The sequence below is a fragment of the Hyperolius riggenbachi genome, chromosome 11 (assembly GCF_040937935.1).
Source record: "Hyperolius riggenbachi isolate aHypRig1 chromosome 11, aHypRig1.pri, whole genome shotgun sequence".
Classification (NCBI taxonomy): Eukaryota; Metazoa; Chordata; class Amphibia; order Anura; family Hyperoliidae; genus Hyperolius; species Hyperolius riggenbachi.
Genome location: NC_090656.1, coordinates 227,522,497 through 227,549,124, shown reverse-complemented (window position 1 = coordinate 227,549,124; position 26,628 = coordinate 227,522,497). Strand labels below are relative to the sequence as shown.

Sequence of the window (26,628 nt, the reverse complement as noted above, 5' to 3'; positions counted from 1 at the left end):
ATTGATGGTACACCTCAGGGGTCTGAGACGGAAAATGCATTTCCTCATTTTGTGGTGGTAAATGACCTATTGTACCGAATGAACCAGGTGAGAGAAAGCCTGGTCGAGCAGTTGGTAGTGCCCCAACCCTTTCGCAAAACGGTGTTAGACCTAGCTCATAAGCATGTCCTGGGGGGTCACCTCGGGGCCGAGAAGACTCAGCAACGGGTCTTACAGAGGTTCTATTGGCCAGGTATCTTTGCCGATGTAAAGAGATTTTGTGAATCTTGCCCAGACTGCCAATTGACGGCCCCGATGGCTCACTTCCGAGGCCCTCTGGTTCCCTTGCCTATTATTGATATACCTTTTGAGCGGATGGCAATGGATCTGGTTGGGCCCCTTGGTAAGTCAGCCAGGGGTCACCAATACATTCTTGTGATCTTAGATTACGCTACACGCTACCCTGAGGCAATACCGTTAAGAAACATGGCCTCTAAGACCATTGCAAAAGAGTTAATGCATGTGTTCTCCCGCACTGGTATACCAAAGGAGATCCTCACGGATCAGGGAACCCCCTTTATGTCAAAAATCATGAAGGAGTTGTGCAGACTTCTGGGAATAAAGCAGCTCCGCACATCGGTCTACCATCCACAGACCGATGGGCTGGTGGAGCGATTTAACAAAACTCTAAAAGGGATGTTAAAGAAAGTTGTAGAAAAAGATGGTAGAGATTGGGACTGTCTTCTACCATATCTCATGTTTGCGGTTAGAGAAGTTCCCCAGTCCTCTACGGGGTTTTCTCCGTTTGAACTAGTGTACGGGAGACGTCCTCGGGGACTTCTTGACATTGCGAAAGAATCGTGGGAACAAGAATCCACTCCCCACAAGAGCGTAATTGAACACGTATCTAGCATGCAAGATAGGATCTCTGCTGTTATGCCAGTCGTTCGGGAACACATGCAACGAGCACAAGAAGCCCAAAGTCGGGTTTACAACCGATCAGCCAAGGTGAGGTCTTTCAACCCTGGGGATCGTGTGTTGGTCTTGATTCCCACTGTGGAAAGCAAATTCTTGGCAGAGTGGCAGGGGCCGTATGAAATTCGTGAGAAAGTGAGTGAAGTTAACTATAAAGTTTACCAGCCAGATAAACGAAAGAAAGAGCAAATTTACCATGTCAATCTGATAAAGCCGTGGAAAGATAGAGAGGTTATGTCAGCCACTGTGCAGGTGCATTCCACCATCCAGGAGGGGGTGCGAGAGGTAAAAATTGCAGATTCACTGTCCAGCGTCCAAAAGCAGGAGGTCAGAGAATTTTTACAAAGGAATGCCGATGTGTTTTCAGAATTACCAGGTTGTACCTCCATTATCAAACATGACATTATTACGGATGACAAAGTTCGCGTTCGCCTAAAGCCCTATAGAATTCCAGAAGCTCGCAGGCAGGCTGTAAAAAAAGAGGTTGAAAAAATGCTAGAATTGGGAGTCATTGAAAGGTCTACGAGTGAGTGGAGTAGCCCCATTGTTTTAGTCCCAAAACCAGATGGGTCCCTGAGATTTTGTAATGATTTCCGTAAGTTAAATGCAGTGTCAAAATTCGATGCCTACCCGATGCCGAGAATTGATGAGCTGACTGAGAGATTAGGACCAGCAAGATATATTACAACTCTGGATCTTACTAGGGGTTACTGGCAGGTCCCGTTAACAAATAAAGCTAGAGAGAAGACTGCGTTCTCCACCCCTTATGGCCTATTCCAGTATATACGCATGCCCTTTGGATTGCAGGGAGCCCCTGCAACATTTCAGCGTATGATGGATGAGATATTGCGCCCACATCAGCACTTTGCAGCAGCATATTTGGATGATGTGGTCGTGTTTAGCATGGACTGGGAAAGTCATCTCCATAAACTTCAGGCGGTGGTAAATTCAATAAGACAGGCAGGGTTAACCGCCAACCCAAAGAAATGCACGATAGGATTAGAGGAGGCCCGTTACCTTGGACACATAATTGGGCGGGGTCTCATAAAGCCACAGCTAAACAAAGTGGAAGCTATCAAAGACTGGCCTAGGCCAACCACAAAAAAACAGGTGAGGACGTTTCTTGGCATGATAGGGTACTATCGGAAGTTTATCCCGAATTTTGCCACTACAGCAGCCCCATTAACAGACTTAACAAAAGGGAAGGAGTCAGTAATGGGGAAATGGAATCCTGAAGCGGAAAGAGCATTTCAAGAGCTGAAATTAGCTCTTTGTAATCAACCGGTGTTAATCGCCCCAAATTTTAAAAGCCAGTTTATAGTGCAAACGGATGCTTCAAGTGTGGGCTTGGGGGCGGTCCTGTCACAGTTGGTCAGAGGTGAGGAGCACCCAGTGGTTTATTTGAGCCGAAAGTTGACACCTGCTGAGAAGAACTATAGCATCGTGGAGCGAGAGTGTTTGGCGATTAAATGGGCACTGGAATCTCTACGATACTATCTGTTAGGGCGGAAGTTCAGGCTCATCACTGATCACTCACCCCTGACCTGGATGTCCCAGGCCAAAGAAAGAAATGCTAGGGTTACCAGATGGTTCCTATCCCTTCATCATTGAACATCGTGCAGGGAAATTGCAAGGTAATGCGGATGCCTTATCAAGGACACACTGTATGGTCGCAAACAGTGTCCGACCCCACGGGTTCGAACAGAGGGGGGGGGGATATGTGATAGGGTGTCAGTTGCCTTGCAAGAGAAGGTTGTGGATGGAATATATGTGTCACCTCGTTTGAGGTATTGGGTTAGATAAAGCTCCAGGAAAAAAAAAAAAAAAAAAAACTGCATGAGTAAAATAGGCTCTTTCAAGAGCCGGTTTAGGGTCCTGGAGTTGGCCAGGGGAGAGTGGGTGGGTTCCCTGGCCATCTGGCCCAGCCCGGGTTTTACACCTGTGCAGGGTGGAGCACAGGTGCTGTATAAAAGTCAGCCAGGCTGACCAGGAAGTAGCTCACTGGGTTCCTAAACTCTGGAGGGAACAGAGCTCTCACGCATGGAGGAAAAACTAATCTTTGCATGTCTAAATGTAAGTTGTCATTTGCTGGACTGTCTTATTGAAACCCTGTTTATGTGTAGTCAGTTAGGGACTAAAAGTGAGACAGGTAGTTGCTCAGCCGAGCAAGGTTTTGTTTTGCTGTTTGTATTTTCTGGCAACTGTTTATTTTCAAAAATAAACCAGGCAGGAGCCTGACTTTTACAAAATTGGAAGCCTGCTGTCTCGTCTATGAACTTTCCCATCCCCGTTGCTAGGGGAAACCGCTACAGTGCGTATCCTGTTTATCACTGGAGGACATAAATAGATGATGATACTGGACCTGTGGTGGCTGCTGTCTCTTCAGTTCCTACACATAATGATGTTACTGAACATGTTGTGACTGCTGTCTCTCCAATTCCTGTGCATAATGATGTCACTGAACGTGTTGTGGCTGCTGTCTCTTCAGTTCCTGCACATAATAGGCTTGATTCATTAACCATTTCAGCCGCCCAGACGTGAAGCTCACGTCCGGGCGGCTGCTTAGCTGCGCTCCCGCGCGCCCCTGTGTCCCTGTGGTGTCCCCCGGTAGCCCTGGGATCAGTGAAGGGGAACATGATTCCCGATCACCGATCCCTGTTCCCCTGCAGGAAAACCGAAGCGCTCACCCGTGAGGCTTCAGTTCTTCTGCCTGGAAAGATTTCCGCGTACTCCTTGTACTTCCGCTTAGCGAGAAGTACAAGGAGGGTAAACAAAAACGAAGGTGGCCGTCTTGTGGCCAAATAGTAAAACTACAGCTACACATTTTTTACAATACAATTTACACATATAACAACATTAAAAATAAACTGTTTATGTCCCACACCAAAATATTACACAAATAAATTAACAAAAAAAAAAAAAATACAATTAAAAAAAAAAAAGACATAAATAGTTGCCTAAGGGTCTGAACTTTTTAAATATGCATTTGAAGGGAATATACTACAAACATTTTTTAAATTATAAGCTTGTAAATAGTGATGGACGCAAAACAAACCTTTATTTCCAAATAAAATATTTGCGCCATACATTGTGATAGGGACAAAATGTAAATGGTATAATAATCGAGACAAACGGGCAAATAAAATACATGGGTTTTAATTATGGTAGCATGGATTATTTTAAAGCTATAATGGCCGAAAACTGAGAAATAATGATTTTTTTCCATTTTTTTCTTATTAATCCTGTTAAAATGCATTTACAGTAAAGTGGCTCTTAGCAAAATGTACCACCCACAGAAAGCCTAATTGGTGGCGGAAAAAAACAAGATATAGATCAATAAATTGTGTTAAGTAGTGATAAAGTTATTAGCGAATGAATGGGAGGTGAAAATTGCTCTGATGCTTAAGGTGAAAAATCCCAGCGGGCTGAAATGCTTAAACTGTGATAACTCATATCACGGCCGCACTAGCGTTTTTGCACGTGTTTTTGCATGTAATCACAAACATTCGAGATTGCGGGCGAAAACGTGAAACTCCTAGCGCGCCCGTGATATAAGTCATCACGATTTAGTCAATCAAGCCCAATGAGGTTACTGAACGTGTTGTGGTTGCTGTCTCTTCAGTTCCTGCAAATAATGATGTCACTGTATGGGTTGTTGCGGTCGTCTCTTCAGTTCCTGCACATATTGATGTAACTGAACTTGTTTTGACTGCTGTCTCTTTATATCCTGCACATAATGATGTTACTTGTTGTGGCTGCTGTCTCTTCAGTCCCTGCACATAATGATGCTGAGGAACATGTTGTGACTGCTGTCTCTTCATTTCCTGCACATAATGATGTTACTGAACATGTTGTTGTGACTGCTGTCTCTTCAGTCCCTGCACAGACTCCTGCTGTCACAGTGAGGAATAACCAGTCGGTGAATTCTCTGGCAGTGAGCTGGACGACATCAGCAGGAAATGTGTCTTCATATAATGTCAGTGTGATGGGAGATGTAAATAACACAATACAGACCACATCCACACAAGCAACCTTCACATCCTTGTTGCCGGGCAGAAATTACACCATCACTGTCCAGACAAACAGCGGCAGCTACAGCAGCGCTATTACTACAGCATCGGAAGCCACATGTGAGTACGGAGAAATGTCTCCACCAACAGCAAATCATGTTATTATCTAAGCATTAATTCTGTCTGTCATGACCACACACCATAACATGATTATAATGCTAATAAACCACCATAATTGGTTGTGGATAAGTAACTTGCTAATGTTGTTTCCAGTAATCTTAAAGAACAAGTCCTCTGTGATTGGCTCCTCCCCAGACACAGGAATTTTTTTTGCACCTCCACTATAAAATTACCATACCCAGCCCCACCCTTAGTGCCATAGAAAGAACCAGACTAAGCAGACAATTGTCCACTGGGACATTAGCAACTCATCTCACACTGGATGATTATATTAGATTAGAAGTATACTCTCAGTTCCCTGGTGGTGGTGGTGGTGGGGGGGGGGACTTGTCCTGGAAGATTACTGAACACAACATTTCTGAGTGAATAAGGGCTTGTACACATTGACAGCTAATGTTGTCTATTTGGGATTAGGAGCTAATTACCTTGGGCAACATCGCTGAGCCCTGTTGCACACAGGCGTGTCAGCAGTGCAGCAGATGATGTTATGACATTGCTATGCGGGGGGGGGGGGGGGGGTGGACGACAAGCGGTGCATGCGTGATATCACACGGCAGTGACGTGAACAATGGGTTCGGTGAGGGGGATCGGCTTCGCTGGGGGTCCGGCGCATCACTCATGGTTTGGACATCAGGGGTCATCGGCTGCCGTACACACGCCTGATTGTCGGCTGAGGGGGGTCATTGTCGGCCGCCTCAGCTTTAGTCATTGTGTAAGTTGTGTACAAGGCTTAACAAGGCTTTAACTCTGATTTTTCCCAGTTATCTTCCAGGACAAGTACTCTGAGGGCAGTGTGGTGTGGTATTTTTACCACACCTCACTGCCGTGCAATGAAAGTCTATGAAGACTTTCATGTTGTGACGTTACGGCGTGATGCGACGGAAGTGACGTTTTCACCGCATCCCTGACACAGGTCAACAACTACGTTACCGCGCCGCTTCTGCGTCGAGTTGCAGCATTCTGCGTCGGCCCGGAAGTCATGTTAGTCTATGGTGACGCGTGGATTTTTTAAAAAATTACCGTCATGGCGCACATGTGCAGAAGTCTATTTTAACAATTTTAACTTCCCACTTTTGCATACCCAAAGCAGGAAATGACGGCAAGTGCATGTCACATGCACGTCACTTCCTACTTGTCCGGTAGCTAAACAGGGAACACCGTGCAATAGCGGGTATGCCCTGAAGGCCTGTTTTAATGGTGTGATGTGGTGCGTTGGGTGCGATGCAACACATCGCTAACGTTGGTTTATGGTCTAAAACCAGCCTGAGGTGATAATTAAATACAGAAACCTACTTCATGTTGGCTCTTTTGCCACCTCATTCCTTCAAAAACCGACACATCTACGTTATACAGGTTCTGGGGCTATTCACACATAATCCGTGCCTACACTGCATCTAACTTGCCACAAGGCATGTATAATTCATATGCATCAGTATTTAAAGGGATGAGGAGGCAACCCTGCTCTCTTCCAAGCTTGGAGAGACTTCTCACAGTCTGGACTTTCAAATTCTACAGGAGTAATCTGCAATGCATCACATTTATATTGGAATTTGACCATGTGCAGGTTGGCCAACTTAATTTACAATTTTTGACGGACAAAAGGCCCAAAAAAGCAGGACACCCAAAATTTTGGACAGACTGGAAGCGGAGTTGGGGTTGGAGTTAAAAGCCCACTTTTAAGTAGAGTTGTGGGTGGTGCGAAGCTCTGGACATTATTATTATTTATAGTATTTATACAGCCAGGGCTTCCTTCGCTGTTTGCCTTCACTGCTCCTTCTTTCTCTTCCTGGTGCGGACTGCTGCGAGACGTAGTGAGCTGACCGAGCCACATCTCTCTCATTCACTGACGAGTAGAACAACAAAGACCGGCACTAGATTCTAAAGCTGGGATCTGTATAGGCTGCTCTGGGATCATGTACCCACAAAAACCTGCACTCAGGAACAAACAAGTTCATATGCAATGAAGAAGAGAGTGAGGCACTGTAGATGCAAGGAGGTACCTTTTAATCACCAAGGCGACAGACAGCGTGGTATGCAGTGGGGGTTAACAAGCCTGACCTCTGTTTTGCGTTATATACGCTTCCTCAGAGGCTACAATAGCTAGTGTCGGTAATATTTAGATTTTTACTTTGGCTTAAACTAACCCTACTCTCACACAGAACCCTCCCCTGGTGGTGTGTAACCCTAAGACCCCCTTGTGGTGCCTAACCTTAAGATTCCCCTCAATAGTGCTTAAGCCTAAAACTTTTCCTTTGGGTTCGTAATCCCAAGTTTCCCCCATGATGCCGCCTAACCCTAAATCCCCCTTCATAATGTGCCCCCCAACCGCAAAGCAGCAATAAGTGGCTATGTGGGTAAATTTGGGTGCCCGGAGGCATTATTAGGAGACAGCTCCGCTCCCGCTATGCAGTGCTTTGCGGAAGACACAATTTGCGGCAAAAATTGCAAATTTGGGCGCTGGCAAGTGCCTGATAGCAGCCACCACCATGCACCCAAATTTCCCCTTTGTGCCGCTAATCACAGCATTTATCATAGGCCCCTATGGTGCACCTTTTTTTTCCGTAAGGGCACTTGGGCTTTTTTTTTTCCTGATTTGGGTGCCTGGGGCCTAGTGGATGTCAAGGGGCCCACCTGACACCTTCTCTGACCTCTCTCCACTTGAGCTTACCAAAGAAAGCACAAGGGGGGCCCAATCTACTGCCTTTCCTAGAGCACCATTACATATTTATCCATCTCTGAGCTGCAGGGCCGGTTTAAGAGGCTTAGGGGAACTAGCTGCTTTACTACTACCCCTGCCTGCCCCCCCAAGGCAGCCTGCAGCATCTCACTTACTGTGTGGGGTGCGATGGTGGTGGAGGTGAGGACCGTTAGGTGGAAGCTCAGCAGGCAGGGGCGGGAGGCGGGGATTCATACTTTACCTACTTCCGTCATTGGCATCACAGTTACTATGGTTCCCTTCCTGTCTGCTGGACCGCAGCGGCGCTCTCCCCGACGTGACGCAGGCATGTGACATCATGTCGGGGAGAGTGCCGCTGTGGTCCATCAGACAGGAAGGGAACCATAGTAACTGTGAAGCCGATGGAAGCAGGTAAAGTATGAATCCCTGCCTCCCGCCCCTGCCTGCTGAGCTTCCACCTAACGGTCCTCAACTCCACCACAAAGATACAGAGCAGCCGCAGTGCCCACTGGCAGCACGATGAGAATTTGGGGCAAAATAGGAGACCCATTGTGAGCCCCCTACAGATTCTGGGGCCTGGGGGCAACTGCCCCCCTTGCCTTAATGATAGAGCTGAAGGTATTTTTTCCTCCCCCAGCCTGCAAAGCTCCAGCCTAGCTAGCGGTGATAGGAATTGTCATTCCGCAGTAAGGAGCCCTCATTATAATAATCCTAATGCTATTAGGGCTTGAGTTACCCTATAAGCCAAAATACTGTACATACATGTGACCCAGCCAGGTTCCTATTACTAGCCTTCCTTTGGAGAACTATACTTCCCAATAAATTGAGATTTAAAGACTTAAAGTTAACCTCCGGACTAAAAATTGGCTCAGCAGCACTGAAAAGGCCTGGTGTTTCTTTAACAGTTTCACAGCATCAGAACTTTGTTTCTCTTATACAAGCCTCATTTTTAGCTGCTCAGAAGAAAACTGCCCGGGCATTTTTCCCCTGATGCTGTGCAAAGAATGATGGGATTTCTGATGTTGTTGTTCTCGTTCTGCTTTTTTGGTACATTTTTTTTCTTACATTTTGAATTTGACATTTGAAGCCTAGCGCATGCAGCTGGGAGGGGTTATCAGGACACAGGACAGTTGGAACTGTGTCTCATGCTCCTTGTCACCTCCTTTCAACCAAAAAGGTGGCTGCCCTATGACAAAGATGGCTGCCCCCATGAATCACAAACATTTGCCTGTTCTTTTAAAACAGGGTGGGTAAAAAATTATATTATCTATCTATTCTAATTAACATAACTAATGTAACTTAATGACAGAATGTTTGTTTAGGCTGAAGTTCCGCTTTAAAGAACTTCTGTCGCAAAAATCTTAAAAATGTAAAATACATGTAAACACACATATAAGAAGTACGTTTCTTCCAGAGTAAAATGAGCCATAAATTACTTTTCTCCTATGTTGCTGTCACAGTAAGTAGGACAAATCTGACATTATAAACAGATTTTGGACTGGCCCATCTTCTCATTGGGGTTTCTCGGGGGTTTCTTTTTCTTTTTTTTTTTTTTTTTTAAAGCACTTATTGAATGGCAGTTGCTATGTGTGTGCAGTGTGCAGGGAAGCTGGCAAGCATCTTTGTATAAATCATTTTCAGGGAATGTCTTCATAAAGAATAAACGCCATGCTGAGAATCCCCTATGAAGACATGGACTAACACAAAATCTGTTGGTTCTCTCAGATTTCTACTACCTACCTACTGTAAGTGACAGCAACAAAGGGGAAAAGTAATGGATGGCTCATTTTACTCTGGAAGAAATGTACTTCTTATTTGTATGTGTTGTAAATTTTAAGATTTTTGTGACAGTTCCTCTAAGGATGCTAGTCTAGCTAAATTGTATAGTAGGAAACATCAACCCATTTGATAATAAGAAGCTGGAGCCAGCCAGAATCCACACAAGAACTTTACATATTGCATAACATATGGACATGCCATGCGCAAAGCATTGCTGAGTGATGATGTACTTTTACCATCAAATTCAAGAAAAATGGAAGGCTAAACTAGGGCTATGGAGTGATCATGTACTCAACTAAGCTGTGTGCTCAGCCAATCAGAGGGCTGCTCTCCTACACCCCACCCATCTAGCCCTCCCTGCTCCCAGTACGCTGGTGTGACATCACCCCATCTCCAGTGTGGGTCAGTGAGTGAGTGGGGGAAGCGGCAGAGAGGTGACTGCCCAGGTACCAGGAGACCAAGCCCTGTGATAGGTCTTGTATGGTTCAACTAATGAAGTGCACCATATGAAATGTGCTGATCACTGATGATTCAGTCTTTCCTGTCTGGCCCCCTTCACACTCGCACGTTTTCATTGCATTGTGTTACCAAACTGTAAGGCAGGGTGATGCTAAAGCAATGAAAGTCTATGGGACATTTCATACTGGATGAATTGTAGGGATGGTCGGAAATGCCAATTTCCGATTCCATGGAGAATCCGCATTCCGCCATTGCCAATTACCGATTCCGCTATCCACCACTGGTTTCCGCATTCCGATGCAGATTTCCGTGGGAAATCGCAGAAATCTCCGCTGACTTTAACATCGATTTTCTCAAAAACTATAAGGTCTTTTTGAAAACTTTTTTTCATCTTGTTCGCAGTCTTCTGTTTAATAAACCCTGAAAATTTGGTGTGTCTAGGACTAATGGGGACTTTGCTATTAACCGCAAAAAGTTTTCAAAAAGACCTTATAGTTCCTGAGAAAATCGATGTTAAAATCGGCGGAAATTTCCACGATTTCCGGCGGAAATCTGCCTACCGCACTTGTATCGGAAATCGCTGAATCCGAATGAGCATCCATAATGAATTGTGATGCGCCTTAAGTATCTGATATGACGCAAGGTCAACAGTGCATTATGGGTCAGCTTATGTGGTGACGCACGTTGGCTGTAAGTCATTTAAGTCAAAGGTGATGCGGATATTTTAAACTGGCATTAGCATTGAGGTGCGCATGCACGGACGCCGATTTTCTTTTCAACTTCCTTCCATTTTTTCTTGCGATACGTATTTCCACCACAGGAAGTGAGCAGTAGAAAGCCTCATTTATGGTGTTAAGAATTACATTAACACTAATTAACACAGGTGTCTATGAAGCTTGTTTTTTGTGGTGCTTTGTGGTGCAATACTCTAATTGCACTGCACTGAAGACGCTGGTTGGTGATGTGAGACTGGCCTCTGCATTACTCTTTGCTGCTAGAATACATAGGACTTGATTCAGTAAAGTGTGCAAAGTGTTAGCACGCCAGGGAAAAGCCACTTTGCACATGCTAACATGCTTTGCATGTGCTAACTAGGGTACTAAGTAGTTTGCACGTGCAAAGCTTTTAGGCGTGATAACGGAGTTATCACGCTTTTGTGAATCAAGCCCATTTACTGCATTTATAAATAACAACACTGTCAATTCCATGGTTTGTCATGTATTGTATTAGTTGAAGCATGTCTTTGCTTTGCAGATCCCACTCCACCAGGAATGATCACCTTTAATGCAGTTGGAACAAACAGCACTACATTATCCTGGGGAGAAGCAGCAAATATGACCAATGTGGCAAAATCCTATAATATAACTTACTGGAAGTCCTCATCTCCATCTGCCATTGCTGGGAGCACTACAAGTACCACAACAAATGTCACCCTTCAGAACCTGACGTCTGGCACTAATTACACCTTCTCAGTGGTGACAGTGGGGGTCCGGGGGTATCATAGCACAGCTGTCACCGGATGGGTGGTCACAAGTAAGTCACTGCATGATAAGAAAACAGCCAATAGCAGTGAGCAATCTGTGGGCAGGCGGTAATAACTGCTAATCAGCAGGGTGACTATAGGGAAGCAGCCCCCACTAGTGATGTAGCAAACATCAAATTTTCAGTTTGCAAACGTGAATTTACCGCAAATGTTCGCAAACCGGCAGTTTGTGGCATGCTCCATAGACTTTAATGGGCAGGAGAACTTCAAAACTTCGGGGCATATCTGCAGCCACAATTTCTTTTAAAAAAGTTGTAAAAAGTGTACCAATATCCAGACAGTGGCATGAAGAGATGTCGTGAACCTCCAATTTTCGGTTTGCGAACTTTCGCTGAAGGTTCGGTTCGCGCGAACTTTCGCGAACCGCAACAGACTTCAATGGGGAGGCGAACTTAAAAAATTTGAAAAATTTCTGCTGACTAGAAAAATGATAGAAAAGATGTTTCAAGGGGTCTAATACCTGTAGGAAGACATGGTTAAGTGAAATACGCATCAAAAGTCGCAGAAAAAAATCTGGATTTACCAAAAAGCACTGTTTTAAGGTCAGAAATCTCATTGAATGCTCAATTGCAGGCCTACACTGCTTTACAACATCAGGAAATGTAATCACTCTCTCTTCCAGGGAATTATAGTATTTCAAAAGCCATCTTACATACCTTGGCCGGGAATTGAACCCAGGTCTGAGTGCGTGGTAGTTAGCTCAGTTCACCACTATACCACCACCAACACTACAGGCTGAAGCCAGCCTAGCATGTACCATTATGATATATCCAAGAGAAAAATGAGCTTGCTTAAGGATTTGTAGTATGTCAAAAGCCAACTCACATTGGCCAGGAATAGAACCCAGGCCTATCACTCTGTAGGCTGCTATCCTAACCATTATACCACCAACACATTACACTACAATGCTACATGCTGAAGCCAGCCTAGCATGTACCATTATGATATATCCAAGAGAAAAATGAGTTTGCTTAAGGATTTGGAGTATGTCAAAAGCCAACTCACATTGGCCAGGAATAGAACCCAGGCCTACCGCCTGGTAGGCTGCTATTCTAATCATTATACCACCAACACATTACACTACAATGCTACATGCTGAAGCCAGCCTAGCATGTACCATTATGATATATCCAAGAGAAAAATGAGCTTGCTTAAGGATTTGTAGTATGTCAAAAGCCAACTCACATTGGCCAGGAATCGAACCCAGGCCTACCGCCTGGTAGGCTGCTATTCTAATCATTATACCACCAACACAACTCACTACAATAAAAAAAGAAGAAAACTAAGTCCCCCCTCTATTATATTATATAAATAGGTTTAAGGCAGTATTACTGCCTTAAGCCTATTATTTTAATATAATAGAAGGGGGACTTAGTTTTCTTCTTTTTTTGTTGGTACTTAATTTTAGGTCGGTGACCTACTCCCCCGATTATATATACTTAACAAAGTGATAAGGTTGATAATTTGTCGCCTAGATATGTTTGCTCGTGCTTTTTTTGTAATGTGAACAACTCACTACAATGGTACATGCTGAAGCCAGCCTAGCATGTACCATTGTGATATACCCAAGAGAAAAATGAGCTATCTCTCTCTCTCTCTAGGACTTGATGCCATTGAAGTGAATGTTCAGCTTAAAACCATCAACGGATACCAGCAGAATTTCAAAGGCAATTTCGGAATTCTGCCGGATCGAAAAAGCAATTCCGTTCCGGCCAAATGGAATGGAATGACCAATTTCCACCCAAAATTGCGGAAAATACAATTCCGCGGAAAGCGGTGACCATCCCTACTAGAGAGAGAGAGTGAGAGAGAGATTAATCTACATGGCTATCTGGGGTTCTCTTCAGATGACTGTTTAACACAAAACGCAAGGCCATGCCTGGGTGGGCTTGAACCACCAACCTTTTAGTTAACAACCAAACACACTAACCAATTGTGCCACAGACAGGGCCGGATTTACAGCTCAGGAGCCTATAGGCACAATAGTTCTGGCGCCTTAAGCCCCACCCCTCATCAAAGGCCACACCCACAAGTTACTCCCCCCCCCCTTTTCCTATTAAATAAACCATGCAAGGTAATGCAGCTATTAGAAAACACAAGTAGAGAATACCAACAGTATGCAGATATTACCAAGGATACGCAGATTTAACCAAATATTACCAACAACAAGCAGATACAATTTCTAGGTTAGTGATTAGAAATGGATTTAGGTGTGGCTGTCCATGTAGGTAGGTGATAATTTAGGGTTAGGCAACAATATGGTGTTAGAAGGTTTGTCTGGCATTCAACAATAATGTTTAATACCTCAAAAAACTGTAACAGATGCAGCCTCTATGGAACCACAAGGCTCAGCATGTCCTACACATCAGTGAGATCTAGGGATGAGCATCCCACATCTGAACACTGTTTCCAAAGACTCAGAAACAGAACACAAATTTGAAGCACAGCGGACCGCAGCATGGGGGATTAAGTCACCTTTGAAACCTCCTGTGTGCGCTGCCCTCCATGGTGGTTCCAAACTCACCAGCTACTTCCTCTTTTTCGGCTGTGAAGGAGGCAGTGTGAAGTGTGACCTAACTCCCCATTCCACGGCAACTATGCTTCAAGTTCATGTTCTGTTCCGAGTCATTAGGAACAGCGTTTAGGCGTGGAATGCTTATCCCTAGTGGTATCAAACTGAGTAGCTGCATTATACACCAAGAGTCTGCATTGCTCACTTAGAGGCTGCACTGTACACTGGCAGCCTGAATTCTACCCCAAAAAGCTGCATTGTACATCGAGAGGCTGCATTGTACATCGATGTACACTGAGAGGCTGCATTGTACCCCGAGAAGCTGCATTATACCCCGAGAGGCGGCATTGTACACTGAAAAGCTGCATTGTACACCGAGAGGCGGCATTGTACACCGAGAGGCGGCATTGTACACCGAGAGGCGGCATTGTACACCGAGAGGCGGCATTGTACACCGAGAGGCGGCATTGTACACCGAGAGGCGGCATTGTACACCGAGAGGCGGCATTGTACACCGAGAGGCGGCATTGTACATCGATGTACACTGAGAGGCTGCATTGTACCCCGAGAAGCTGCATTATACCCCGAGAGGCGGCATTGTACACTGAAAAGCTGCATTGTACACCGAGAGGCGGCATTGTACACCGAGAGGCGGCATTGTACACCGAGAGGCGGCATTGTACACCGAGAGGCGGCATTGTACACCGAGAGGCGGCATTGTACACCGAGAGGCGGCATTGTACACCGAGAGGCGGCATTGTACACCGAGAGGCGGCATTGTACACCGAGAGGCGGCATTGTACATCGATGTACACTGAGAGGCTGCATTGTACCCCGAGAAGCTGCATTATACCCCGAGAGGCGGCATTGTACACTGAAAAGCTGCATTGTACACCGAGAGGCGGCATTGTACACCGAGAGGCGGCATTGTACACCGAGAGGCGGCATTGTACACCGAGAGGCGGCATTATACCCCGAGAGGCGGCATTGTACACTGAAAAGCTGCATTGTACACCGAGAGGCGGCATTGTACACCGAGAGGCGGCATTGTACACCGAGAGGCGGCATTGTACACCGAGAGGCGGCATTGTACACCGAGAGGCGGCATTGTACACCGAGAGGCGGCATTGTACACCGAGAGGCGGCATTGTACACCGAGAGGCGGCATTGTACACCGAGAGGCGGCATTGTACATCGATGTACACTGAGAGGCTGCATTGTACCCCGAGAAGCTGCATTATACCCCGAGAGGCGGCATTGTACACTGAAAAGCTGCATTGTACACCGAGAGGCGGCATTGTACACCGAGAGGCGGCATTGTACACCGAGAGGCGGCATTGTACACCGAGAGGCGGCATTGTACACCGAGAGGCGGCATTGTACACCGAGAGGCGGCATTGTACACCGAGAGGCGGCATTGTACACCGAGAGGCGGCATTGTACATCGATGTACACTGAGAGGCTGCATTGTACCCCGAGAAGCTGCATTATACCCCGAGAGGCGGCATTGTACACTGAAAAGCTGCATTGTACACCGAGAGGCGGCATTGTACACCGAGAGGCGGCATTGTACACCGAGAGGCGGCATTGTACACCGAGAGGCGGCATTGTACACCGAGAGGCGGCATTGTACACCGAGAGGCGGCATTGTACACCGAGAGGCGGCATTGTACACCGAGAGGCGGCATTGTACACCGAGAGGCGGCATTGTACACCGAGAGGCGGCATTGTACACCGAGAGGCGGCATTGTACACCGAGAGGCGGCATTATACCCTGAGAGGCGGCATTATACCCTGAGAGGCGGCATTGTACACCAAGAAGCTGCATTGTACCCTGAGAGGCGGCATTGTACACCAAGAAGCTGCATTGTACCCTGAGAGGCGGCATTGTACCCTGAGAGGCGGCATTGTACACCAAGAAGCTGCATTGTACCCTGAGAGGCGGCATTATACACTGAAAAGCTGTATTATAAAAGTGATCTGTTTTTTATGTAAGAATGCAAGTCATCATGGTTTAAGAGGGCATTCTGGCTCTTGAGACACCACAGGTTTTGTTAGGGTATACTGGCTCCAGTCTTTTGTAAGGGGTAAAAATAAATGAAGTAGAGGTGGGGGAACTAAGCAGCAGAATGTAGCTTGACATGTGGTGGAATCTGACCTTAGGTCACAGCTTGTGTGACAGGCTATCAGCTCAGGCTGCAGGTCCCTCCATTCAGCGCTGCTGCTTGTGTGTCTCACGGCAGCCAGGACTCCCCTGCTCTCTATTGCAGAGCTGCCTGCTGGCTGCGTCTTCCTGATGATGGGACGCACGGACAGCCAGGAGGGAGGAAGTGAGTGACAGTCTGATCACAGCTCACTCCTGTAGTGGTGCAGCCTTACAGGAGTGCAGTGCAATGCAGACACTGGGCAAGTTTCCCGACAGTTTTAACAAGGTTACACACGTGGATGTGCCAAACATCCCTACATGTTATATAATCCAAACACTTATTGTATCTGGGTGGATGAGGGAGATCTATGTATATGGCAATAAGTACAGTGCCCACTTTACATCCCTCACCCACCCACAAGGTCAGATACAACAACTGATTGTTACATGTATGGATGTGTGTATGATTGCACAACCAGATCTGTAACCTTGTTACTTACTACGGAGTGCTGAACAGATATCTCTCTTCTCTCCCAGCAACAGCCATATTACCTTCTCCTGCTGCTGCCGGGTCCTCCTCTCTTCATTTTCCGACCTCACCCGCTCTGTTAAGTTACAGCCAATCATGAATAACCACTAATAGTCATGTGATTCACATGACATAACTGCGTGGCTGAAGCAGAGGGAAAGGATCGGGAAGATGAAACAAGTAACTAAATCGTCCCGGTACTTCCTTACAGCGGCGGCAGCACAGTCATAAGCGGCGGGGACTGAAGGGGCAGAAAGACAGGCGGCATTTCATCACATGTGATGCGCCTTTCCCACACCAGGCGCCTGTAGGCATGTGCCTACAGTGCCTAGTGGTAAATCCGGCCCTGGCCACAGAGACTGTTTACCACAAAGACTGTGCACGTAGTTGCTGTTAAATGATTTTATGGGGATGTATGTGTTTCTTTTAGAGGGAGGATGTAAGTTTGCTCCAAGAAGTTTCAGCATGTAGTGCTGGTGGTATAATGGTTAGGATAGCAGCCTACAGAGCGGTAGGCCTGGGTTCTATTCCTGGCCAATGTAAGTAGGCTTTTGACATACTACAAATCCTTAAGCAAGTTGATTTTTCTCTTGGATATTTCATAATGGTACATGCTAGGCTGGCTTCAGCATGTAGTATTGTAGTGTGTTGTGTTGGTGGTATAATGGTTAGGATAGCAACCTACAGAGTGGTAGGCCTGGGTTCTATTCCTGGCCAATGTGATTTGGCTTTTGACATACTACAAATCCTTAAGCAAGCTCATTTTTCTCTTGGATATATCATAATGGTACATGCTAGGCTGGCTTCAGCATGTAGTGTTGGTGGTGGCATAGTGGTGAACTGAGCTACCTACCACTCACTCAGACCTGGGTTCAATTCCCGGCCAAGGTATGTAAGCTGGCTTTTAAAATGCTACAATTCCTTGGAAGACAAGACCCTCCCTCCCTTAACTAATTACTGGAGGCAGACGAGTGAGTAAAACGACAGGAGAACCTTTTATAAGGGGGGGGGGGGGGGCTTCAGGAGTGAGTGTAGTTTGATTGGCGACAATGTGCCTGCTGACTGTGATGTAGAGGGTCAAAGTTCTGCTCAATGGAGCATTATGGGGGCGAATCAAACTTCCGGGCCAGCGAAGGCGAACCACCCAAAGTTCGCCTGGAACCGTTCGCCTTCGAACCGTTCGGGCCATCTCTAGTGGCATGGCAGAGGAGGATCAACTGCGAAATGTTCACCCAAAAATACGAGTTGTGTGCAGACACTTTTTTTTAATGGTTATTTTTAAAGTTTAATGGCCGCACTGACTTTAGAGGTTAATAGCAAAGCCCCCAGAGGTGCCAGAAACACCAAGGCCTTGATTCACTAACCGGCACTAAGCCGGTTAGTGGCCTTATCACTTAGTGGGCACAAACTACAGCGCTAACCTTATCTGAGGTTAGTGTGCCTTATCTGAGGTTAGTGTGCCTTATCTGAGTTAAGTGTGCCTTATCTGAACTTAGTGCCCCTTATGTAGCTTTGTGCACACTAAAAGATGCACAAAGCTACATCGCGCGCTGCACCGCGCACAGCGATAACGTCGCACCCGCTATACTGCATATGAAGCGACCATAAGGTCGCATAGGATGCAACGATAATGGTGCACTGATGCGCCGTTTAGGTCGCATCCTATGCGACCTTAATGTCGCATCATGTGCAGTATAGCGGGTGCGATGTTATCGTGTAGTGCACGAAGTAGCTTTGTGCATCTTTTAGTGTGCACAAAGCTACTTAAGGGGCACTAAGTTCAGATAAGGCACACTAACCTCGGATAAGGCACACTAACTCAGATAAGGCACACTAACCTCAGATAAGGCACACTAACCTCAGATAAGGCACACTAACCTCAGATAAGGCACACTAACCTCAGATAAGGCACACTAACCTCAGATAAGGCACACTAACCTCAGATAAGGCACACTAAGGCCTGGTGCACACCAGAGGAGTTTTTCTGAGCGTTTTGAGTTTTTAAATCTGCTGCTAATGTTATCCTATGTGTCTGTGCACACTGGAGCAATGAGGTTTTGTAAAAAAAAACCCCATAGCATTACATTGGGAAGAGCTTTTGAAACCTCTAAAAGCTCTTCCCAATGTAATGCTATGGTTTTTTTTTTTACAAAACTTCATTGCTCCAGTGTGCACAGACACATAGGATAACATTAGCAGCAGATTTAAAAACTCAGAACGCTCAGAAAAACTCCTCTGGTGTGCACCAGGCCTAACTCAGATAAGGCACACTAACCTCAGATAAGGCACACTAACCTCAGATAAGGCACACTAACTCAGATAAGGCACACTAACCTCAGATAAGGCACACTAACTCAGATAAGGCACACTAACCTCAGATAAGGCACACTAACCTCAGATAAGGCACACTAACCTCAGATAAGGCACACTAACCGGCTTAGCGCCGGTTAGTGAATCAAGCCCCAAATTTGCAGGGTATGTAAGGAAGACAGTGGGGACAAGAGGAAAACAATTTCAATACTACCTTGTAGTTTTTGAGAAAATCGATGTTAAATTTAGAGAAAAAGTCTATATTCAAATGTGGTGAAATGACAGATAATGTATTAACATGTATATAAATGTATTTTTTAATATGTTCAGAGTGCAGAGAAAAAATGACATGGAGTCCCCCCTCCCGAGCCTCTTTAGTTCCTTGTCCCTCCATTTTTTATATGTTTAGAGTGTATCAGGGTGCTGTGGGTGCTCCAGGGTGACGGAATGGGTGGGTGCTATAGGTTCGGTGGATGGGGAGGAGAGCAGGTGCTGCGCAGGAGGGAGAGAGGAGCGGAGTTGTAGCTATACTGAGTATAGCTAGAGCCAAAAGCATCTTTAAATTTGGCTCCAAGGCTTCCATTGGTCTATTAACAGACCAATGGGAATCCTTCAGATACTCTTTGGTCTGTTAATAGACCAATGAGGAGACTTGGAGCCAAATTTAAAGATGCTTTTGCTCCAGCTATACTTAGTATAGCTAGAGCTGCAGCGAGCTGTGTGTGGCGGCGGTTGCACGGAAATCCTTAATAAAGTTAACTGAGGATATTGGCATGTGACATTTCCGAGGATAGTGGCATGGAAACATTTTTTAAAGGTATGTATTAATGGTTAATTAAGTGGAAGTGGGTAAGGGATACCATGTATCCCTAAACTCATTTCTCCTGGGCAAGGGGCTGGCATGTGGAGATCCCCTTCTTAAAGGGGACTTCCCAGATGCCACCATAACCCCCCCCCCAGGGCATTGTCAGCCCCACTTCCTCCTGGGGCACTGGAGATGGAAAAGCCCCTTGTCCATGGATTGGACAAGTGCTGTGGGGGAGAGTGGAAGGCTTGGTGGCCCCTACCTGTCCTCCAGAGCCCTCCCATGCGATAAATCATGTGGGCTGGTACAGCTCAGGGTGCGGAGCCCCACGTGGCTGGGATTCCGCATTCTGGCTATCCCAGCCTGCATGGGGACAAGGAGTTAAAGAGGCTCGGAGAGGGGATGCCACGTCATTTTTTTTATTTATTTCCCACACTGAACATCTAATCAAATGGTCCAAAAATAGGTATAGTTGCCAGGTATCCTTATATAGCCATATTGCGACTGTAAACTAGGGATCCTTGGCTAAAGCGCTGCTACTTCCACTTCCAGTACACACTGCGTTTAGACCCCCTGGAAACCCTGTCATGATATTCACTGCTCTTTCTTTTGATACATGTAAATTTACACTACCATTAGGTTGATACATTATCTGTCATTTACCGCATTTAGATGTATACTTTTTTCCTGTCGTAAATGTAAAATTGATTTTCTCCAAAACTATAAGGTCTTTGTGAACAAAATTGTTCCTCTTCTTCCCACTGTCCTCCTTAACATATCCTGCAAATTTGGTGTTTCTAGCTTGTACAGGGGATTTTCTATTAATAGCTAAAGTCAGTGGCAATGGACCTTAGTGTAAAAAATGCGAACGCACATTTTTTTCAAAAACATTTGCAGTAAATGTGAATGGCGAACAGCCCAAGTTCACTGGGAACTGTCTGCTGGTGAACTGTTCGGGCCATCTCTCACCCCCATACTCACAGAGAGGCCTGGTGGGGATGGGGGCCATGGACGTCTTTTAAAACCCCCAACTATCCTGAATTCTGCGGGACTGCCCAGGGTTGGGGGTCTTTCCCACTGTCCTGCGGCACACTCCTTATGTCCCGGCCGGGCAGAGAGGAGGCACCAGCCACGCTGATGAGTAATGCAGGGAGGGGGGCAACATCATTCCTCCCTCCCTCTCCATGGGCCGTCTCCTGTGTCCCCTTGCAGAGCATAGGCACAGCGGGGTGGGAGGTTATCTTACCAGTCCATGTGTCTCGGCGGCTGGCTCCTCTATGCTTCGTGTTTACCATGAGGCATCATGGTGAGAAACAGGAAGTAGAGGGAAGCCAGCTGCCGGAATGCATGGACTGGTAAGATAACCACCCGCACCACTGCACCTAGAGGAAGGGAGGAATGATGCAGGCCTCCTCTCTGCATCCCTGCATAACTCATCAGCGTGGCTGGTGCCTCGATCATTATATTTCCTCCTCTCTGCCCAGTGGCATCTTCCTCCCAACCCAAAGTGGGTGCCATCTCCCCACTCACTGACACCCTCCTCCCCACCCAGAGTGGCACCCTCCTCCCCACCCACTGGCACCCTCCTCCTACCCAATGGCACCCTCCTCCCTACCTACTGGCACCCTCCTCCCCAACCAGTGGCACCCTCCACCTACCCACTGGCACCCTCCTCCCTACCTACTGGCACCCTCCTTCCCAACCAGTGGCACCCTCCTCCTACCCACTGGCACCCTCCTCCCTACCTACTGGCACCCTCCTCCCCAACCAGTGGCACCCTCCACCTACCCACTGGCACCCTCCTCCCTACCTACTGGCACCCTCCTCCCCAACCAGTGGCACCCTCCTCCTACCCACTGGCACCCTCCTCCCTACCTACTGGCACCCTCCTCCCCAACCAGTGGCACCCTCCACCTACCCACTGGCACCCTCCTCCCTACCTACTGGCACCCTCCTTCCCAACCAGTGGCACCCTCCTCCTACCCACTGGCACCCTCCTCCCTACCTACTGGCACCCTCCTCCCCAACTAGTGGCACTCTCCTCCTTATCCAGAGTGACACCCTCCGCTTCAACCCGTGGCACTCCCCACCCACTGGCACACTCTTCCTTACCCAGTGGCACCCTCCTACTCACCCACTGTCACCCTTCTCTTACCCACTGACACCCTCCTGCCCACCTACTGGTAGAGATGGGCCGAACCTCCGATTTTAGGTTCGCGAACCGGGTTCGCGAACTTTCGCGTAACGTTCGGTTCGCGTTAAAGTTCGCGAACCGCAATAGACTTCAATGGGGATGCGAACTTTGAAAAAAAAAAAATTATGCTGGCCACAAAACTGATGGAAAAGATGTTTCAAGGGGTCTAACACCTGGAGGGGGGCATGGCGGAGTGGGATACATGCCAAAAGTCCCGGGGAAAAATCTGGATTTGACGCAAAGCAGCGTTTTAAGGGCAGAAATCACATTGAATGCTAAATGACAGGCCTAAAGTGCTTTAAAACATCTTGCATGTGTATACATCAATCAGGTAGTGTAATTAAGGTACTGCTTCACACTGACACACCAAACTCACCGTGTAACGCACCGCCAACAGCTGTTTGTGTAGTGATGGCCGTGCTGGACTGGTGCGCACCATGGCGAGAGTGCAGGTTTTGGTGGCTTTACAGCCCATATGGTCGCCTGGCTGATGTAGCTGAATGACAGAACAGTGACTGTCCAGCTGATCAAATTTGGTCTGACCACAATGAAGCAACGACCTTATTATCTTTTGTGTGCCCCCCGAGACACTCATCTAGGCGCCGGTCATTGCTTCATTGTGATACGCAAGCCCCTTCACCACGGCAAGGTAATGATCACGAAGGGGAATGGGCGCATGTACATGCCTTTTCTTTTGTTGTTGCAGCTGCCCGCAGTGCAGCCGGAAAAATTAGGCAGTCATGTACACGCACCAGAAAAATTATTACAGCGGCCGCTGCTAGCAGCTGCCTAAAAAATTCAGCAATCCGCCTGGAGTCCCGGACCCTGTTGGTGGTGGCGGAGAAGGTAGTCAAGCGGCCTGCAGGCAGACATGCTGTGTGGAGGGACTGGGAGCGACTTAGTCTTCTTGGGGCAGCCCAGGCAGCCAGTCACACGGCGTGCAGGCAGAGATGCTGTGTGTGCGGGGACTGACTTAGTCTTGGGGCGGGCAGCAGCCCTCCAGGATCCATGCCTCATTCATTTTGATAAAGGTGAGGTACTTAACACTTTTGTGATTTAGGCGACTTCTCTTCTCTGTGACAATGCCTCCAGCTGCGCTGAAGGTCCTTTCTGACAGGACGCTTGCGGCAGGGCAGGAGAGAAGTTGGATGGCAAATTGGGACAGCTCTGGCCACAGGTCAAGCCTGCGCACCCAGTAGTTCAATGGTTCCTCATCGCTGTTCACAGCAGTGTCTACATCCACACTTAAGGCCAGGTAGTCGGCTACCTGCCGTTCCAGGCGTTGGTGGAGGGTGGATCCGGAAGGGCTACGGCGAGGCGTTGGACTAAAGAACGTCCGCATGTCCGACATCACCATGAGATCGCTGGAGCGTCCTGTCTTTGACTGCGTGGACACGGGAGGAGGATTAGTGGCAGTGGTACCTTGCTGGCGTTGTGCTGTTACATCACCCTTAAAGGCATTGTAAAGCATAGTTGACAGCTGGTTCTGCATGTGCTGCATCCTTTCCACCTTCCGGTGAGTTGGTAACAGGTCCGCCACTTTGTGCCTGTACCGAGGGTCTAGTAGTGTGGCCACCCAGTACAGCTCATTCCCCTTGAGGTTTTTTATACGGGGGTCCCTCAACAGGCAGGACAGCATAAAAGACGACATCTGCACAAAGTCGGATCCAGTACCCTCCATCTCCTCTTGCTCTTCCTCAGTGACGTCACGTAAGTCAACCTCCTCCCCCCAGCCGCGAACAATACCACGGGAAGGTTGAGCAGCACAAGCCCCCTGCGACGCCTGCTGCGGGTGTTCTCCTGCCGCCGTCCCCTCCTCCTCCTCCTCCTCCTCCCCCAAAGAAACACCTTGCTCATCATCCTCTGAGTCTGACTCGTCTTCTGCACACGACTTCTCTTCTTCCTCCTCCTCCCCCCTCTGTGCTGCCGCAGGTGTTGAGGAAACAGCTGGGTCTGATGAAAATTGGTCCCATGCCTGTTCCTGCCGTAACGGTTCCTGGTCACGCTCATTCACAGCTTCATCCGCCACTCTACGCACAGCACGCTCCAAGAAGTAAGCGTAGGGAATTAAGTCGCTGATGGTGCCCTCACTGCGGCTCACCAGGTTGGTCACCTCCTCAAACGGCTGCATGAGCCTGCATGCATTTTTCATCAGTGTCCAGTTGTCGGGCCAGAACATCCCCATCTTCCCAGACTGTTTCATTCTACTGTAGTTGTAGAGGTAGTGGGTGACGGCTTTCTTCTGTTCTAGCAGGCGGGAGAACATGAGCAGGGTCGAATTCCAGCGAGTCGGGCTATCGCAAATGAGGCGTCTCACCGGCATGTTGTTTTTCCGCTGAATTTCTGCAAATCGTGCCATGGCTGTGTAAGACCGCCTCAAATGCCCACATAACTTTCTGGCCTGCTTCAGGACATCCGCTAAGCCAGGGTACTTTGCCACAAATCTTTGAACAACTAGATTCATGACATGTGCCATGCAGGGTATGTGTGTCAGCTTCCCCATATGCAAAGCGGCAAGCAGATTGCTGCCGTTGTCGCACACCACGTTGCCTATCTCCAGGTGGTGCGGGGTCAGCCACTCATCCACCTGTTTCTTAAGAGCAGCCAGGAGAGCTGCTCCAGTGTGACTCTCCGCTTTGAGACAAGACATGTCTAAGATGGCGTGACAGCGTCGTACCTGGCATGCAGCATAGGCCCTGCGGAGCTGGGGCTGTGTAGCTGGAGAGGAGAACTGCCACTCAGCCAAGGAGGAGGAGGACAGCGAAGAGCATGTAGCAGGAGGAGAGGAGGTGGCAGGAGGCCTGCCTGCAAGCCGTGGAGGTGTCACAATTTGGTCCGCTGCGCCCTGCTTGCCATCGTTCACCACCAGGTTCACCCAATGGGCTGTGTACGTAATGTAGCGGCCCTGCCCGTGCTTGGCAGACCAGGCATCCGTGGTCAGGTGTACCCTTGACCCAACGCTCTTCGCAAGAGATGACACCACTTGCCTCTCAACTTCACGGTGCAGTTGGGGTATGGCCTTTCTCGAAAAATAAGTGCGGCCTGGCATCTTCCACTGCGGTGTTCCGATGGCCACAAATTTACGGAAGGCCTCAGAGTCCACCAGCTGGTATGGTAACAGCTGCCGAGCTAACAGTTCCGCCACGCCAGCTGTCAGACGCCGGGCAAGGGGGTGACTGGCCGAAATTGGCTTCTTCCGCTCAAACATTTCCTTCACGGACACCTGACTGCTGCTGTGGGCAGAGGAGCAGGAACCGCTCAAGGGCAGAGGCGGAGTGGAGGAGGGTGCCTGTGAAGGTGAGAAAGCGGCAGAAGCAGATGATGCACCTGAAGGAGGAAGAGGAGAAGGAGGGTGACTTTTCTTTTGTGTGCTGCTGCTGCTTTTGCTCAGGTGGCCATCCCATTGCTGTTTGTGCCTTTTCTCCAGGTGCCTTCGTAAGGCACTTGTCCCTACGTGAGTGTTGGCCTTTCCACGGCTCAATTTTTGTTGGCAGAGCGAACAGATGGCTTTGGTCCGATCTGAGGCACACACATTAAAAAATGTCCACACCGCTGAGCCACCCTGGGATGTGGGCACTATGGGGACCTCAGCAGCTGATGCTGAAGGGCAAGTTGGCTGGCTGTACATAGGTGGCGATACATGGTGCCGGACACTGCCACCAGCTGTTTCTGACGAAGAGCTGCCCCAGCTTCTTTCAGCAACTTCTCTCCTCCTACTACTCTCTGACTCCCCCTCTGAACTGTCCCCCTCTTCATCTCCTCTATTGGGAACATATAGAGGATCCCTATCATCGTTATCATCCTGCCCAGCTTCGCTTGCCTCAGACAAATCCAAACATGCACCATCAGTAGGTCCTTCATCCTCCTTACACGTTACATCCATAGTGTTGCCGGGTAACTCAAATATATGAGCTGGTGAAAATTCATCTGGCTGTAACAACAATGGCTGTGCATCAGTGATTTCAACACTAAATAATTCTTGCGAAGTGTCAAATGCAGCGGAAGTGGTGCTAGTAGTAGCGCTGGTGGCTGAGCAAGGTGAGGTGTTCTGTGTCGCTAAATACTCAACCACGTCCTGACAATCTTGGGAGGTGATGGGACGTGCCTTCTTCCGAGCACTGTACTGTGGGCCAGGTCCACACGAAATTACATTTACACGACCTCGCGCAGACCTGCCGGGTGGCCTTCCTCTGGCTCTGGCACTACCTCTTCCTCTACCTGTTTCGTCCATATCGGGTATGCACGGAGTGGTATATCACACTGCGTGCACTCACGTAGGTAGGTGGGTTCACTGAACAGGTATACAGTGGCGGGTTCACTGAACAGAACAGGTATACAGTGGCGGGTTCACAGAACAGGTATGCAGTGGCAGGTTCACTGAACACAACAGGTATGCAGTGGCGGGTTCACTAAACAGGTATACAGTGGCGGGTCCACTGAACAGAACAGGTATGCAGTGGCGGGTTCACTGAACACAACAGGTATGCAGTGGCAGGTTCACTGAACACAACAGGTATGCAGTGGCGGGTT

General features: G+C 47.9%; 1 protein-coding gene across 1 annotated transcript in view; it reads left to right on the top strand.

The window, feature by feature from the left end:
• LOC137537962 (receptor-type tyrosine-protein phosphatase beta-like) overlaps positions 1 to 26,628 on the top strand; it is a 557,484-nt gene that overhangs the window by 232,172 nt on the left and 298,684 nt on the right. Inside the window, exons 8-9 of the mRNA XM_068259886.1 lie at positions 4,830 to 5,084; positions 11,314 to 11,592. Of these exons, the coding sequence (XP_068115987.1) occupies positions 4,830 to 5,084; positions 11,314 to 11,592 (534 nt within the window). The remainder of the gene's footprint in view (positions 1 to 4,829; positions 5,085 to 11,313; positions 11,593 to 26,628) is intronic.